The sequence below is a fragment of the Mesitornis unicolor genome, unplaced genomic scaffold (assembly GCF_000695765.1).
Source record: "Mesitornis unicolor isolate BGI_N332 unplaced genomic scaffold, ASM69576v1 scaffold23951, whole genome shotgun sequence".
NCBI classification, from domain to species: domain Eukaryota; kingdom Metazoa; phylum Chordata; class Aves; order Mesitornithiformes; family Mesitornithidae; genus Mesitornis; species Mesitornis unicolor.
Window position 1 is genome coordinate 30,114 of NW_010162096.1, and position 13,452 is coordinate 43,565.

General features: G+C 41.5%; 1 protein-coding gene across 1 annotated transcript in view; it reads left to right on the forward strand.

The window, feature by feature from the left end:
• The window catches only part of KALRN (kalirin, RhoGEF kinase), a gene marked incomplete at its 5' end in the record, with an annotated part of 55,684 nt that overhangs the window by 9,847 nt on the left and 32,385 nt on the right, over positions 1-13,452 (forward strand). Inside the window, 9 exons of the mRNA XM_010193529.1 lie at positions 432-498; positions 1,750-1,853; positions 4,256-4,325; positions 4,902-4,988; positions 5,748-5,840; positions 6,507-6,557; positions 6,900-6,977; positions 7,899-8,084; positions 12,389-12,560. Of these exons, the coding sequence (XP_010191831.1) occupies positions 432-498; positions 1,750-1,853; positions 4,256-4,325; positions 4,902-4,988; positions 5,748-5,840; positions 6,507-6,557; positions 6,900-6,977; positions 7,899-8,084; positions 12,389-12,560 (908 nt within the window). The remainder of the gene's footprint in view (positions 1-431; positions 499-1,749; positions 1,854-4,255; positions 4,326-4,901; positions 4,989-5,747; positions 5,841-6,506; positions 6,558-6,899; positions 6,978-7,898; positions 8,085-12,388; positions 12,561-13,452) is intronic.

Consider the following 13,452-nt stretch of genomic DNA (forward strand, 5'->3'; position numbering starts at 1 on the left):
CAAATTAAAACTTAATTGCTGAATCTTGGGCAAAACCAGAGGGGCTGGGACAAGAGATCCTCTCATGCTTGCTGCAAAGTGGGTCAGGGCACGTCTCCATCACTGGTGGGAGGGCTGCACAGGGGGTGGAGGAGAGGAGAGCAGAGAGGGGTAGTTCAAAGTACAGGCAGCTGTTTGTGCTGCTGCTCTTGCACCATCCTGGGCTGTAGGAGGAAAGAGGGGCCGTAGGAGGAAAGTGTGGCTAAGAGAACTGAAACTACTCTGACCTGAAATGTGACATTTTTGTCATTTACATTCCACTGAGCTGCAAGTGAGTGAAGAGTGAGTTGTGTTAGTGACCTGGAGTGATGGTGGGGTAATATGAAGTAAGAGGAACAAACAGTAACGTCAAGGAATATGGTCAAATATGCGTGTGTTCTGTTTTAATTTAGGTTTGTCTTAAATGAGCTGGTGCAGACTGAAAAAGACTACGTCAAAGACTTGGGAACTGTTGTGGAGGTGAGCTGAAGCAAACCCTGCTGTGCAAAATGTTTTCCCACTACAAAGCACCATGCTGAAAAGTGACAACAGAAAATACAGCATGAGAAACAGAATGCTTTATTTTGCACTCTGCTTCCATGGTCCCCTTCTTGTGTTGACAGAAACAAGAAGAAATGCCTTTGGAAACTATTTTTGTTTCCATCTAACAAATGTTGTATTTTAGATTTCAACTCCAGTGTGCAAAGGTTTTTCTTGGCTACCCTGCTTGTGACAAACTCTTTCTGCTCTAATGCAGCCTTGAGGGCAGTGGTGGAGAATAACTTACATTTCTACCACTTATTTTGTGCCTTTCTTGCTGTCATATTGAGTAATGGTAACAAATACTATACTTCAGTTTGCACCTGGGCTGAAGTCCTGCATCTGAGTACCTTTCCAGAGGCTGTTTGGATCTGTGTTGAGGTGCATGTGTGGCCCATGGATTATTGTCCTGCAAAAAAAAGCCTTGAGATAAAGTAGAAATCTGTTTGTTTTTTTCTGTTAAAAAATAGTCATAGATTTTTAAGCTTCAGCTTGTAAAGACCTGGCTGATCCCTGGGGATCACCTGTCAGAGGCAACTCACATGCAGGGTCCAGGAATGTTTCCCAGCTAGGACTCAGAACTGGAGGCACTTGGTTGAAGTGGGCTTCAGCAATGCTTTTGGCATTCACTAGCCCAAGGAGAATTATCAGCTCAACTAACAGCGATTTTCAACTTGAAGACCTTTGCATGCTCTGCTGGCAAACCTCACAGGGCTGCAGTGCTCTAAAGGCTCATAAAGAAGCTCTAGGGAGGTGTGAGAAATCCTGTTCATGTGCCTCTTTAAACTTACTGCTTGGCTTTGTGCTCCCACAAAGTACTCATGGAGATGAATGTGAGAACTCTGTGCAGAGTCTGGCTTCTCCCTTTTCCAGAGAAGCCAAGAGCTTGATAAACTACTTTTGTTTCACTTTTATCTTCTGATTGCACTTGTCAATTCAATGACATCTAATAGTGGTTTGTAGATATTCAGAACAAATCCTTTGAAGTTTTCTTTTAAACAAACTATGTAATTTAAAGTTTTTAGATTAATTTCTGGTTTTAAATGGTATAAAAGGTATTTTAAGCATTTTCAGTGTAAAAAATCCTAACATTAATTTTTTTTAAACTTAAGCTTCTTTGAAAAAAATGAGTGTAATTATGCTCTGATTTCAAATGAACCCTTTGCTAATCACTGATCATTAATCCTAAAGGGCTTCATGAAGAGGATAGAAGAAAAAGGAGTTTCTGAAGATATGAAAGGGAAAGACAAGATAGTATTTGGCAATATTCACCAGATCTATGACTGGCACAAAGAGTAAGTTTTTGGGTTTGTTCCTTTTTAAGCACCATTCTAACTGCTTGTCCATAAAGGATTGGGTTATATGGTGTTTATACATCTAAGCTGCTTTTAATTGAACATCAACAGGTCATTGAGGGCTGACCTCACTTTAAATGGTCTCTGTTGGTTTGTAAGTCCTGCTTAATAACTTCACAAATCATGGCTACCTTGAATCCTGAGAACATATTCCAATTCATGTGCTTTTAGCCACAGTTTCATGATACACCAGATCCTGACACAGGGCTTGTGTACGAAATCAAAAATCACACAACTGCATGGTGCAGAGCATCAGTCTTACATAAAATCCTTTTTCCCAAAAAACCTTTGGCAGGCTGTAGCTTTGCAGTGCCTGGCTTCATGGGAGTGTGTTTGTGGTGCTGTCTCTCACAGTTATGGCTTTATGCTGGCTCAAACACCAGGGCAGAAGTGGTGGTCAGTGTGACAGAAACGTTGCACACAAGAGAATCTACTCTGTTTGAGTGCTGTGTTGCCAGCGGCTCTGCCATTCCTTGCTGGAGAGCCACAAGAAGAGGCTCAATGGGAGGTATCACTGTTCTCCATCCATACCTCCTGAGCTACTGCTCATAAGCAGTCCTAACACAGCTCCCAGAGAATTGCTGCTTGTGGAGTATTTGCTGAATACACAGAAAGCTACTGAGGCTACCATAATTGTGTTTCTTGGGTCACAGCTGCAGGCTCATTTCATCCCACTGATGAGCAGTAGCAATGCTGGAAAGTCATAGTGTCCTTCCTATGTTTTGTGATTCTCAGCAACATGAACATCTTCATGTGCAGCTGACAGGATCACGAAGGCTGACCATACCAGCAATATTTGGCTAGTAGAGTGATGCAAATACCTTCAAGATCCTTCTCACATAAAAGTTCTGACATGCTTTGGCCTAGTTGATACTTTTGACTCTGAGTTAGGAACTCTGTTCCGTGAAAATCTGACTCTGTCCTCATAGAAGTAGCTTTTGAAAAGGTGCTGGAAACATGAAGCTTATTTCAAACCCTGGGTCTCTTCTGCTTTAACTTTATGAATAGCATTATCTTGCTTATGGACAATATGGTCATCATTTCAACTCTGCCACTCAGAAATACTCTATAGCTCCAGCTAACTAGAATTTGAGCATCCATGTGCAGACTTGAGCAATGGACACTGGGCTGCATCTTTCTTCAGCTCTGGACATTTTCCTTACCCAGCAAACGTTGTGTCCTTCCCATCAAGAGTCCTGCAGGCGCTTATCTCATGGCCTGGGCCTGTCCTTATGTTCTGACAGATGCCCTTGTGAGCACAAAATAAAAAAGTCAGAAAAAGCTTCACCATACTTTAAGTTGATACCAGCAATAGAGTGTTTTTACCAGTGCCATTCATTGTTTTTTGCAATGACAGGAGTTTTCTGTAACACACAGGGAGAGATTTCCTATTTTTAGTTCTGCATATCTAGGTCAAGAAATCTATTTAAATGCAGATGAATTTAACATTTATAGAGGATTGAGTTATGGAAATAGTTGTATCTGATGGTAGCGATAGGGGAAATTATTTGGGACAGCTGTTCAATGTACATCTTTTTTTGAGGTTCTGGGATTTCTTGGTACCAGACCATTGCAGACATGGCCTCTCACCAAATCTGGCTATTGTAGCAAATTCATGGAGGCATTTGAGGCAGAAATCCTGCAATCAAAATGAGGAAGATCATGGAAAGTGAGATTGTCAGGATTTGTCTACCAGTCAGAAGAACCTACCGGTATTTCTCAAGTTTAGTTTAGCTGCTTTTACCTCACTTTTAGGCATCCCAGTATATTCCTGGTTAAGGGCATTCAGGCTGGGATGAATGACCTCCACAAAGCTGCAGGTCAAGATAGAGATCTTGTTTATGAATTACTATTACTATTATGAAACAGTGAAAACCAGAACATACCAAAACTCCACCAGCAAAAAGGTGTTGATTTGTTTATTCAAGTGGAAACTTCTGCATCTCTTTCACATTGACTAGTACTCCAAATTTGCTCATGCAACTGAGAACTCCTGGTAAAGCTTGAGTTGAGTTTTCACAAGTGTTTTGGTGTATGGAAAAGTTCTACTTTGGGAGTTCTCAGTGAAGGAAAGCAGCTTTTGCAATTAGACAGTAATTGACACTTTGAAAAATGGAAACTGCTGTAACAGTAAAGAGGAGCAGATAGTTTGCAAGACAAGACCTCAATATTTCACAGCTTGCATCTAATGTTTTAGAAATGCTATCATCAAGGGCAGAAGCTGAGCTTGCCTTTTCATTTAGAATTGAATACTGTAGCTAAAATTGCACTGATAGATCTGAAAGACAACTGCTGAGATGACCTAAAGAAGTATTCTGAAATGCTGATATCCTTTCTTTCAGCTTTTTCCTGGCTGAACTGGAAAAATGTCTTCAAGAACCTGACCGTTTAGCACAGCTTTTTATTAAGCATGTAAGTTTTATTTTGTTACCTACCTCTGGTATAATTGTCATTTAGGATGTGATTACTCCTTTCCAAAAACATCTACTTGTGTCAACTTGATACTTGTCTAAACTTAATTTAAATGTGAAGTAGCCTTATAGTTATGCATCTTCAGTGAGCAGCTGGGTTGAACTAAAGCATTAATCATTGCCTTCTTCAGGCTACTTATTTTGTGGGCAAAATTGGTGTGGCCAAGGATGTCTACCAAAATACATTTATGGCAGGTACTTGCCAGCTGCTGCAATTCACATGTTTGTGTGATATTACCTAGAGCAGAACACTACAGCAGTTTTCAGACCCATCAGTTTGGGGATGACATCTAACGGGTTACCTGCATGGAAACCTCCTCTTGCTAAGGTACAGAAGTGGAGAACAAAACCAGTTGTCAATTTACTTTCCTACTTCAGAAAACTGTATCTTTGATTAAACCAAAAATAAGTAAGACCAAGCAGAACATCATAGCAACTTTCTGCCAGTTTTTAATAGCAGGACAGAATGGTAGCCAGTATCTCACCAGTATCTCTGCTGTGCATTTTCCTTTCACAGGAGCGACGATTACACATGTATGTCGTATATTGCCAAAACAAACCACGATCTGAATATATAGTAGCTGAGTATGAGGCATACTTTGAGGTAAGCATGGCTCTTTATATGTTACTGCTATGTATAGCTGTGAGTCCTGGTCAAGTAGACTATTGTTTGACCCGTGGGGTTTGTCTAAAACAAATCCTAGAAGATTTTGACACTGCATGTGCTGCTAAAGTCTGTGCTACAGGGAAAAAAGTTATTTATTTCAAATTCTCATTTTGTTGATTTCTAATAAATCCAGTACTGTCTGTGGCCCTCAGAGCACCACAACTGCATGGATTTCTGTTCACAGTAAAGTAAGACTTTTTAATCTGTAATCTGCAAACAGGGGAGGAAGTAAAAGTTGTTGGAGCTGGGTGGTGCCTCTCATAAGTTCCCAATAACTTTGTCTGTTTCAAGGGGACTAGACACATTTAGATATTAATGAAAAAGAAGCTTCTTTAACAAGAGAAAGATGTTTTGTTTCACCCAAGGGCATGAGGCTGCTCTGCAGGACTTGTTTGTGCACTAATCCCCGCTGCACTGGAAAGAGCGGTCTCCAGACCTCGCAGTCCTGCTTGGTCAGCTCAGAGGGGAAAGGGATCCTGGGCCTTCCAACGCCTTCCAGCTCGGTCATGACTTTTACTCAGTCCTTGCCTAAATAGGATATGCCAGATTTGTAAATCCTCTGAAGTTCCCTCTTGGAAACAAAAGATTAAGAACAGACCAACTTTCTGTGGAAATAAGTCTCTGCTGAGACATTTTATCATGTTCTCTGGCTTGTTCCATGATTGTTTGCAATTGTTTTTAATCCTCAATTTCTAGGAGGTTCAACAGGAAGTAAGCCAACGGCTAACCATCAGTGACTTTCTGATCAAACCCATTCAAAGAATAACTAAATATCAGCTTCTTCTCAAGGTGAGTGGAAGGACACAGTTTGAACTAAACTGTAGTCTGCATCTTGCATTAGATGCTGTTATTTTAAATCAGTTGTAGTTTTAATTGCTTAAACTAACTAGTTTTCCCAAAGAGTCTGACCACTCTGGCTTCTGCTGACTTTATCCACAATGCCAATTACTCAGTATTTCTGAAAATTCATCTCTAGGGGTTTCAAGCTAATATCTAAAATGAGGTGTGTCTGTGCCATACCCTGTAATCTCCTGCAGTACTGGGACTCTGAGCTGGTTTCTTCTCTTTTTTGAACTGGTTCCAAGCAGGCTGCCATCAGCCCACAGCCTGGTAATTGTACACTAGCAAAAAGACAGCAGCATGTTCCCTGAAATGCCAAAAGGAAAAGAAAAATCTTCAAGTGTGTGTGGTCTTGTGGCTTAAGACAGTGACCAAGTAACCATTCTCAAGGTCTAATCCCAGCTTTGTCTTTTTTCTGGGATGTTTTCAGCAACCATCGACACCTCTTTTCCATATCTAGAAAGTGGTCATAACTTTCAGCAACCTCTGAAAATGAATTTATTAGTATTAGCTGGTTCCTTCTCAGAAAATCACATGCTGAATACGCTTTTCCAAACTGGAGTCTTTTGTTTTCTCTTTCTGAAGTGCCTTAATGCAAACCTTTGCTTTCTCCAGGACTTCCTGAGGTACAGTGAAAAAGCTGGTCTGGAGTGCTCTGATATAGAGGTACGTTTTCATGTCCTGGACAATAGCGCTATGTTATCTAATGGTACTTTATATGGAGAAATGAAAACCCCAGTATTCCTTTGATAATAGCTGAAGATCACACTGGTATTCTAAATGTGGTGTTTCTCTTAGCTTAAGTCAGAAGCAAAAGATGGAGGCGTAGTCCTGCACTGTAGGTGCACCGTCCTCTTTGAGCCATTACCATACATCTTCAGTGCATGAGGGCCTCACCATGAATAGCCGCTAGCAGTGATCATGCTATTGAAATTCATTATTTGATACTTTGCTTTTAGGAACCCTCTGATTCTCTTGTAACAATACATCATCTTTTTTCCTTAACAGAAAGCAGTTGAATTAATGTGCCTTGTACCGAAACGTTGCAATGATATGATGAACCTGGGCCGCCTCCAAGGCTTTGAGGTATACATTAGCATTCTGCTTATAATAAAAACCAAGCAAAGTATTTTATCTTTCTATGATTGCTTCTACAGTCTGTCCTACTCCAGGCTGTCTGTCTAGTGCTTGTTCTTCTCCAGCACTGAACTGCATGCTTTGATGAGGTTTCAAAGGTTGGGTTGCTATACCTGTCACTCTAAACTTGTGGCAATCTATAGATTGTCTCTTCAAAATGTGAGGTCTGTAAAAGCTTCTGCAGGCTTGAATTAATTAGAGTTCTTATATCTATTGCCAGAGTAAAATAAGTGGTGAACCAGACTGCTCTGCCTATTAGTAAGGTCACCTACCATTAACATGGTAACAACTCCCTCTGAGTTTGGCAATGTCCAGGAGGGGACTTGTGAGTTATAACCACACAGGTTACAGCTTGTGGTTTCTAACTAAGCCAGTGTAGACTTTGGCAGTCCTGGTGAGATGTCTTATCTCCAAAATGAAGTCAAATGTGTTTTACTGTCTTACGCAATGTAACATTCCTGCAAACAGGTAGGTTCTGGTTTTTTGCACCTTCAGAGGTGGTGTGTCATTGGCTACTGGCTTAGGGGGTGATGGAGAGTTCATGCCTACGGGGAATCCAAGGCACTACAGTAGCAAACTACATTGTGAGAACAGTGTTTGAAAATAAGTATACAAAACAATTTACTTTAGACATCTTGCATTTGGTTTTATATGCACAATTATTGGCAAGAGAAACAAAGAAAACCTATATAATTTTCCTTTAATTGAGCTCTTTATTTACAAGATTGCTGCTTTGATAACTTTGAGGGAATACGTCTCACATGAATTCAGGGCTGCTTGGAAAATCTGGGCTCCACGAAAAATAGCAGATCATCTTTTGGGATCATGTTGGGTCAGGGTTTGTAATTTGGTGCCTTGCCTGCTTCTCAGGGCAAGCTGACAGCTCAAGGCAAGCTGCTGCAGCAGGACACCTTCTACGTGATGGAGCAGGATTCTGGAGTTCAGTCTCGACCAAAGGAGCGTAGAGTGTTTCTCTTTGAGCAAATAGTTATCTTCAGCGAACTCCTTAGAAAAGGATCTTTAACACCAGGCTACATGTTCAAGAAAAGCATAAAGGTAAGAAATAGAGAGGAAAAGGCATATTCTGTCTGATGGTCATGTAAGGAAATCTTACCAATTTTCTGTACTCTGAGACTGGTCCATCCTGTCATAGGTGTATAACAATTTGCAGAAACCATTTGCACGTACCTTTCAGTGGATCAGAAGCTGTTTTAAGACCACCTCTAAATAAACCACTGCATGTCTAAATTTACTTTGTAAATTTTACATGGCCAGGGCTGGTCCTCTGTCATTCATAGCTCTGAGTCAGTAAACATTGCTACAAAGCCTGCAGTAGTCAAAGAAGATACACAACAGTTGCTTTTAAGCATGATCATAAAAGGTGGGGCAAGGTGTAGTATCCAAGTCTTAGGTCAAACTGTAGGTTGATATTAAGCCTCTGTGTGACATTACTGAGAATACTCTCCCTAACTGGGGGAGGGCTTTTAGTACAAACATGAGTGTTGCAAGAAGACACAAATATTTAAAAAACAAACAGAAACACACATAGTTCTAAAAATGCAGCTATGAGGAATTATAAGAAAGTATTAAGGAATTAATTTTGGTTTTAAATAATCTTTCCAGGTTATGAGGCTGGGACTGAAAGTAAAAACTGAAAGTAACCAGGGAAAATATTAACTTGTTTATTTGTCTGTTTAAGTGGGTTTATGCTTGTTTAACAAATGCAAAGTTAACCTCTGAAATGGTAAGTGAAGGTGAATGAATGCCACATCTGTTCTGGTAGAACAGCCTTTGCTGTGCCTGCAGAAAGAGCAAAGTCACTGCTTCATTTGAACATCTTGATCTTTCAAAGCTGAGAATCCGGTCTGGGATGATTGATTTCCTTTTCAAAGATACAGGTTAAAAAGAGATATGGGAGAATTTCCTCTAAATTTTAAATGGTACATTAATACAAAATAGAAGAGAACAATATCAGCTGAAGTAATGCATATTAACCATGTATAATTTTAAAAAATCTACAATAAACAGCATATCTACTGAAATGAGGGCATCTTCTTGCCCTTGCTGCAGAAACTGCAGCATTTACTGAAAAGCCTCTATCCATTTGCAAGTCACTGTATTTCATAGTTTCCAACCAAATAATAAGCTATAAAGGAAAAACCTGAAGTGTACAACTAAACAGTCATCTTGATTTAGATGATCAACTTTGATCTTATCTTACTGCTGATTTAAATCTTTCCATCTTGGAGATGGAAATAACATGAATAATTTTTACTTCAGTTTATTGTATGTGTAACAATGAGGTTTTTATCTGCAGGAAACAATTCCTGAATTGTATATTGTTGATAAAGAGAGAAAAATAAATCTCTCCTAATGTAAATAAAATTAGCTTGCCTCAAGGGTATGAGTTGCTCTTTTAGTTAAACAGCCTATGAAAGTCCTGCTGTTCCCACTGCCTGGGTTTAAAATTTTTGTGTGATAATTTTCCAGTCCTTCTTTTCTTCCATTTGGCAAACAGCTCGTTCTCCTGTTGAGTGCCTACAGCAAGCGTGGGAACCCCCATGGCTCCATGTGCATCTTCCCCACTGCAGTGTGGGGTCCATGTGCCAGCAGCTCTCACATCCCGTCCCCCAGCCCCTGCTTCAGCTTCTGCCTGCTTTTGCACTGATCTTGTGCTTTCCCACAGAGATGAGCTGTGGCCCACAGTGGAGCAGGACCATTCTCTATTGCAGGACCATTCCCTGCCTCTCTGTGCCATGGGTGTCCTCTCCTTGCTGTGGACCCCCAACCAGAGCTGGATGATTCCTCAGAGAGAGGCACTTTGTTCAAAGGTGTCACATAAACACGCTGCCTCGTCACCTTTCATAGTCCTAAAAGTGGGCATCCAGAAATTGCATCTGATCTGAGTTCTTGAGCCAGAGTTTGAGAAGGTTTTACTCTGCCAGCCAGGACCAAGTTTCTCTAACCTTGGTTCCAGTGCTGACAAGATCTTGCTGGGCAGGTGGACCCCATATCACAGCAGTTAGCAGGACTGACTAGCCATTTTTGGCTAGCTTTGATCTGCAGTTTACTTCTCTGGGAGTCACTCCCTGAGAGACGTAGGCTGTTTCCCTGCTGGTCACATCCTTCCACACAGCAGAAGGACCTCGCCAGCACCAGAGATCCCATTTCTTTCCTCTGTGTCACAGCCACTGCTGAGTACTGAGGTCTCTCTGTGTGAGTAAGTGCGTATGACTTCAAATGCAGCTGTTCTGGTCTGTCAGGGAGATGACGCTCCCAAATATTGTTCTCCAAGGTCTGTCACACTCAGACTGTGAAAGAAGCTTCATCAAGATGCCCTACATTAGCGAAGAACCTTTCTTTATGCAGTGAGGTAGCTAGCTTTCAGAAATTGCACATGCCCTCTTGGATACTTCTCAGTTGGATTTCTTTCAGACCCAGAATACCTAAGTGGGTAGCCTTGGCAAACGCATGTCCCTGAGACACAAATAGGAGTTTAAGGACTCTGATCTACAAGTCTTTTTCCTGGAGTCATGTCAGGATTGACTTGCTTGCTTTGGCTATCAAACAGAGGAGCAAGAGCTCGGAACAAGAGGAAGGGCACTGTCCAGGCTCACTGTCTGTCCCTTTCCTTGTCCCCATGTCACAGGATTTCCTGCCTGTCCCTCTAACTTCACAGAAGAGAAGGAAGAGGCTTCTTCCATCTTGCAGTTTGAATGCTGAACAGTAATCAGATGTGGAGTGGATCTCCATACCTTGACAGATACTCAGAGCAATTGGAGATGAGTTTTGGTTGGAAAATACCTTTAAGATCATTGAGTCCAACCATTGAACCAACCCTAAGTCCACCTGTCATGGTTTAGGGCTGGGCTGGCCACTAAATCCTGGACAGACACTCTCTATTAACCCCTCTCCCCTTCCCAGAAGGGAAGAGAGAAGAGAATAAGGGAGAGAGACTTTATGGGTTGGAAAATAAAACTAACAGATTTAATGAAACAATAATACTAATACTACAGGATAATAATGTAAATAGGAAAATAATGAAATCTATACATCTATGTACAAATATATCTAGAAAACCAATGTAAAAACCTCCCCGCAATGACGATTACATCACCAGAGGCTCTGTGGAGCAGGGCACTGGAAAAGTCCCAGACCGGACCCAGCAGCAGGTGGGAGCAGGATGCAGGAGGCAGGAACGCACAGATCAGGATCGGAGGCAGATGAACTAGCAGGGTTCTGCTTGGACTCGGCCATGGCAGAGGTCGAGATGGAAAGAAGGGTCTGAGATGGAAGGGTCAAGACTCCTCAGCTTTATACTGAGTATGATGTATGTGGGATGGAATACCTAGTTGGTCGGTTTTGGGTCTGCTCCCCCCTGTAGGCACAGACACGGCACCCATGGTGAGACAGTGGCCTTGAGATTATCACACTGTCTGGAAAAACATGCTGCTAGTTTCAGCAAGTTCAGCCACTTAGAGGAGACTGAGCTGAAAAGTAAAATCACTAAATAGAAAATCAGTTCTGTTTAGCTCAAATCAGGACACCACCACTAGACCATGTTCCTAAACATGACATCTAGATAGACTTCTAGAGGGACATTATTGCCTTCATCTTTGGAGCTATCTACTTTTGTCATGGAGACTCTCTCTCTTTTTTTGAAAGGCTATGCCAGCCTATTCTTGTTTACTGCCATAGATATAGGTAGCTCAGGAAAAGTTAAAGTTATGGGTACTCTTAAACAGAAGCCTCACACGGGCAGAACAGCAGCCAAAATTGCCATTCATGAGTTTCCCAGAAAGACTATCTGCGATTACAGTCAAATGAAGTGACTGCACGCAGATGACAGTGTAATCTGCTAGAAATAAGAAGATCTGTTGGAACATCAGAGGAGAACCACTCTTTTTTTTTTTTGGTATATTCCTGTGCGTTGTCCATTCTATTTTTAAAATGCTCTAATGACTGAGACTTTCCCATGGAGGATAAGAACTGTAAACATTTATTTAAATTGGAAGAATTATAGACTTTATTAACATCTTAATAGGGACATCTTAACTCTATTTACAGATTACAGTAAATTTTTAGCACGTCATTCAAGTCCGTGTTACCTTAAAATAGGAGTTGTAATGCAAGACAGGGCAGGCGGATGTCTGGTGCATCTGTCAGAGCTTTATTAAGCATCATATTTAAGCTTAAGATTTATCTGCCTAAATCTAGATGAGGCAGATTCTTCTGATTATGATCTGACAGTCTGTTACTGGGCTCAATTATTTTCAGGAACTTTTCACAATTTCATTCTGATTCTTGAGTAACATTAACTCATGCTCCATGTAACATGTGCTTACCTTGGCTTGTTTCAGATGAACTACCTTATCATTGAAGAAAATGTGGACAATGATCCCTGCAAGTTTGCTCTGATGAGCCGGGAAACATCAGAGAGAGTCATTTTACAGGCAGCTAATCCAGAAATTCAGCAAGCTTGGGTACAGGACATTAACCAGGTCCTGGACACACAAAGAGATTTCCTAAATGGTACGTATGTGGTCTTCGCTCTGTTTCCCAAACTGTGACACTAAATGGGGTTTAGAGTCTTTGTCTCTTTGTTCCCTCTATGAGCAAGGAGAAAACTAAAGTCCAGTCTGGCTGTCATTAGACACTGGGTCAAGTGGTATCCACAGAGGGAAAGAAGGTCTCTGTCCTGCCTGCCAGGTCTGCCTGGTGGGAAGGAGAAGGGCCAGGCAAACCTGACCTGAACAGCTGTGTGACCCTGGAGCCCACCCGGCTGGAGCCCCATCTTGCATTAGAGACTGGAGGTCATTCTGGCCTGGTTCCATTGGCAGCATCTCGTGAACTGGTTTTGGCAGCCTGCTGGCTGCTTAAATAGGTGGTGGATGTCTGTGCAGTTGCCCTGCATGTATCAGTCAGGTTCGTGTTCGGGTCTCAAGTCCCTCCATCAGTGATGTGCCACTGGGGGTACTTTTGTTCCCCAGGAACCTCCTATTCAACGTCACCACGTGCTACAAGCTGAGGGCATGAGGTGGGATGAAGGCTGCCTCACCATCCACCTCCTTACAGGTTCAAACTCTGCAGGGCAGCAGCTGCTTTCAACAGAAAAAAATACCCAAAAAACCCAGAACCAAACAAAACAAAAGAGAGGGCAAGGAAACATCTGGACTTGTTTCTCTTAGGAACCGTGGGAGCTGTGCATGGACAGAGGCCTTTCCAAAATGTCAGCTTTGCTTTAGGAATAGATTTGGGGTGGTTTGAAATAATATTTAAAATTAAAGCTGTGTTTCTAAAAAAAAACCAAGACAAACCGCACGTAATGAACAAAAGTGTGGATTTTGAAAATCAAATTCAAATAACTGAATCAAATTCAGTTAACAGTTTTAGTTTGTTCCTGCTCACAATTGGGTGAGGGAAA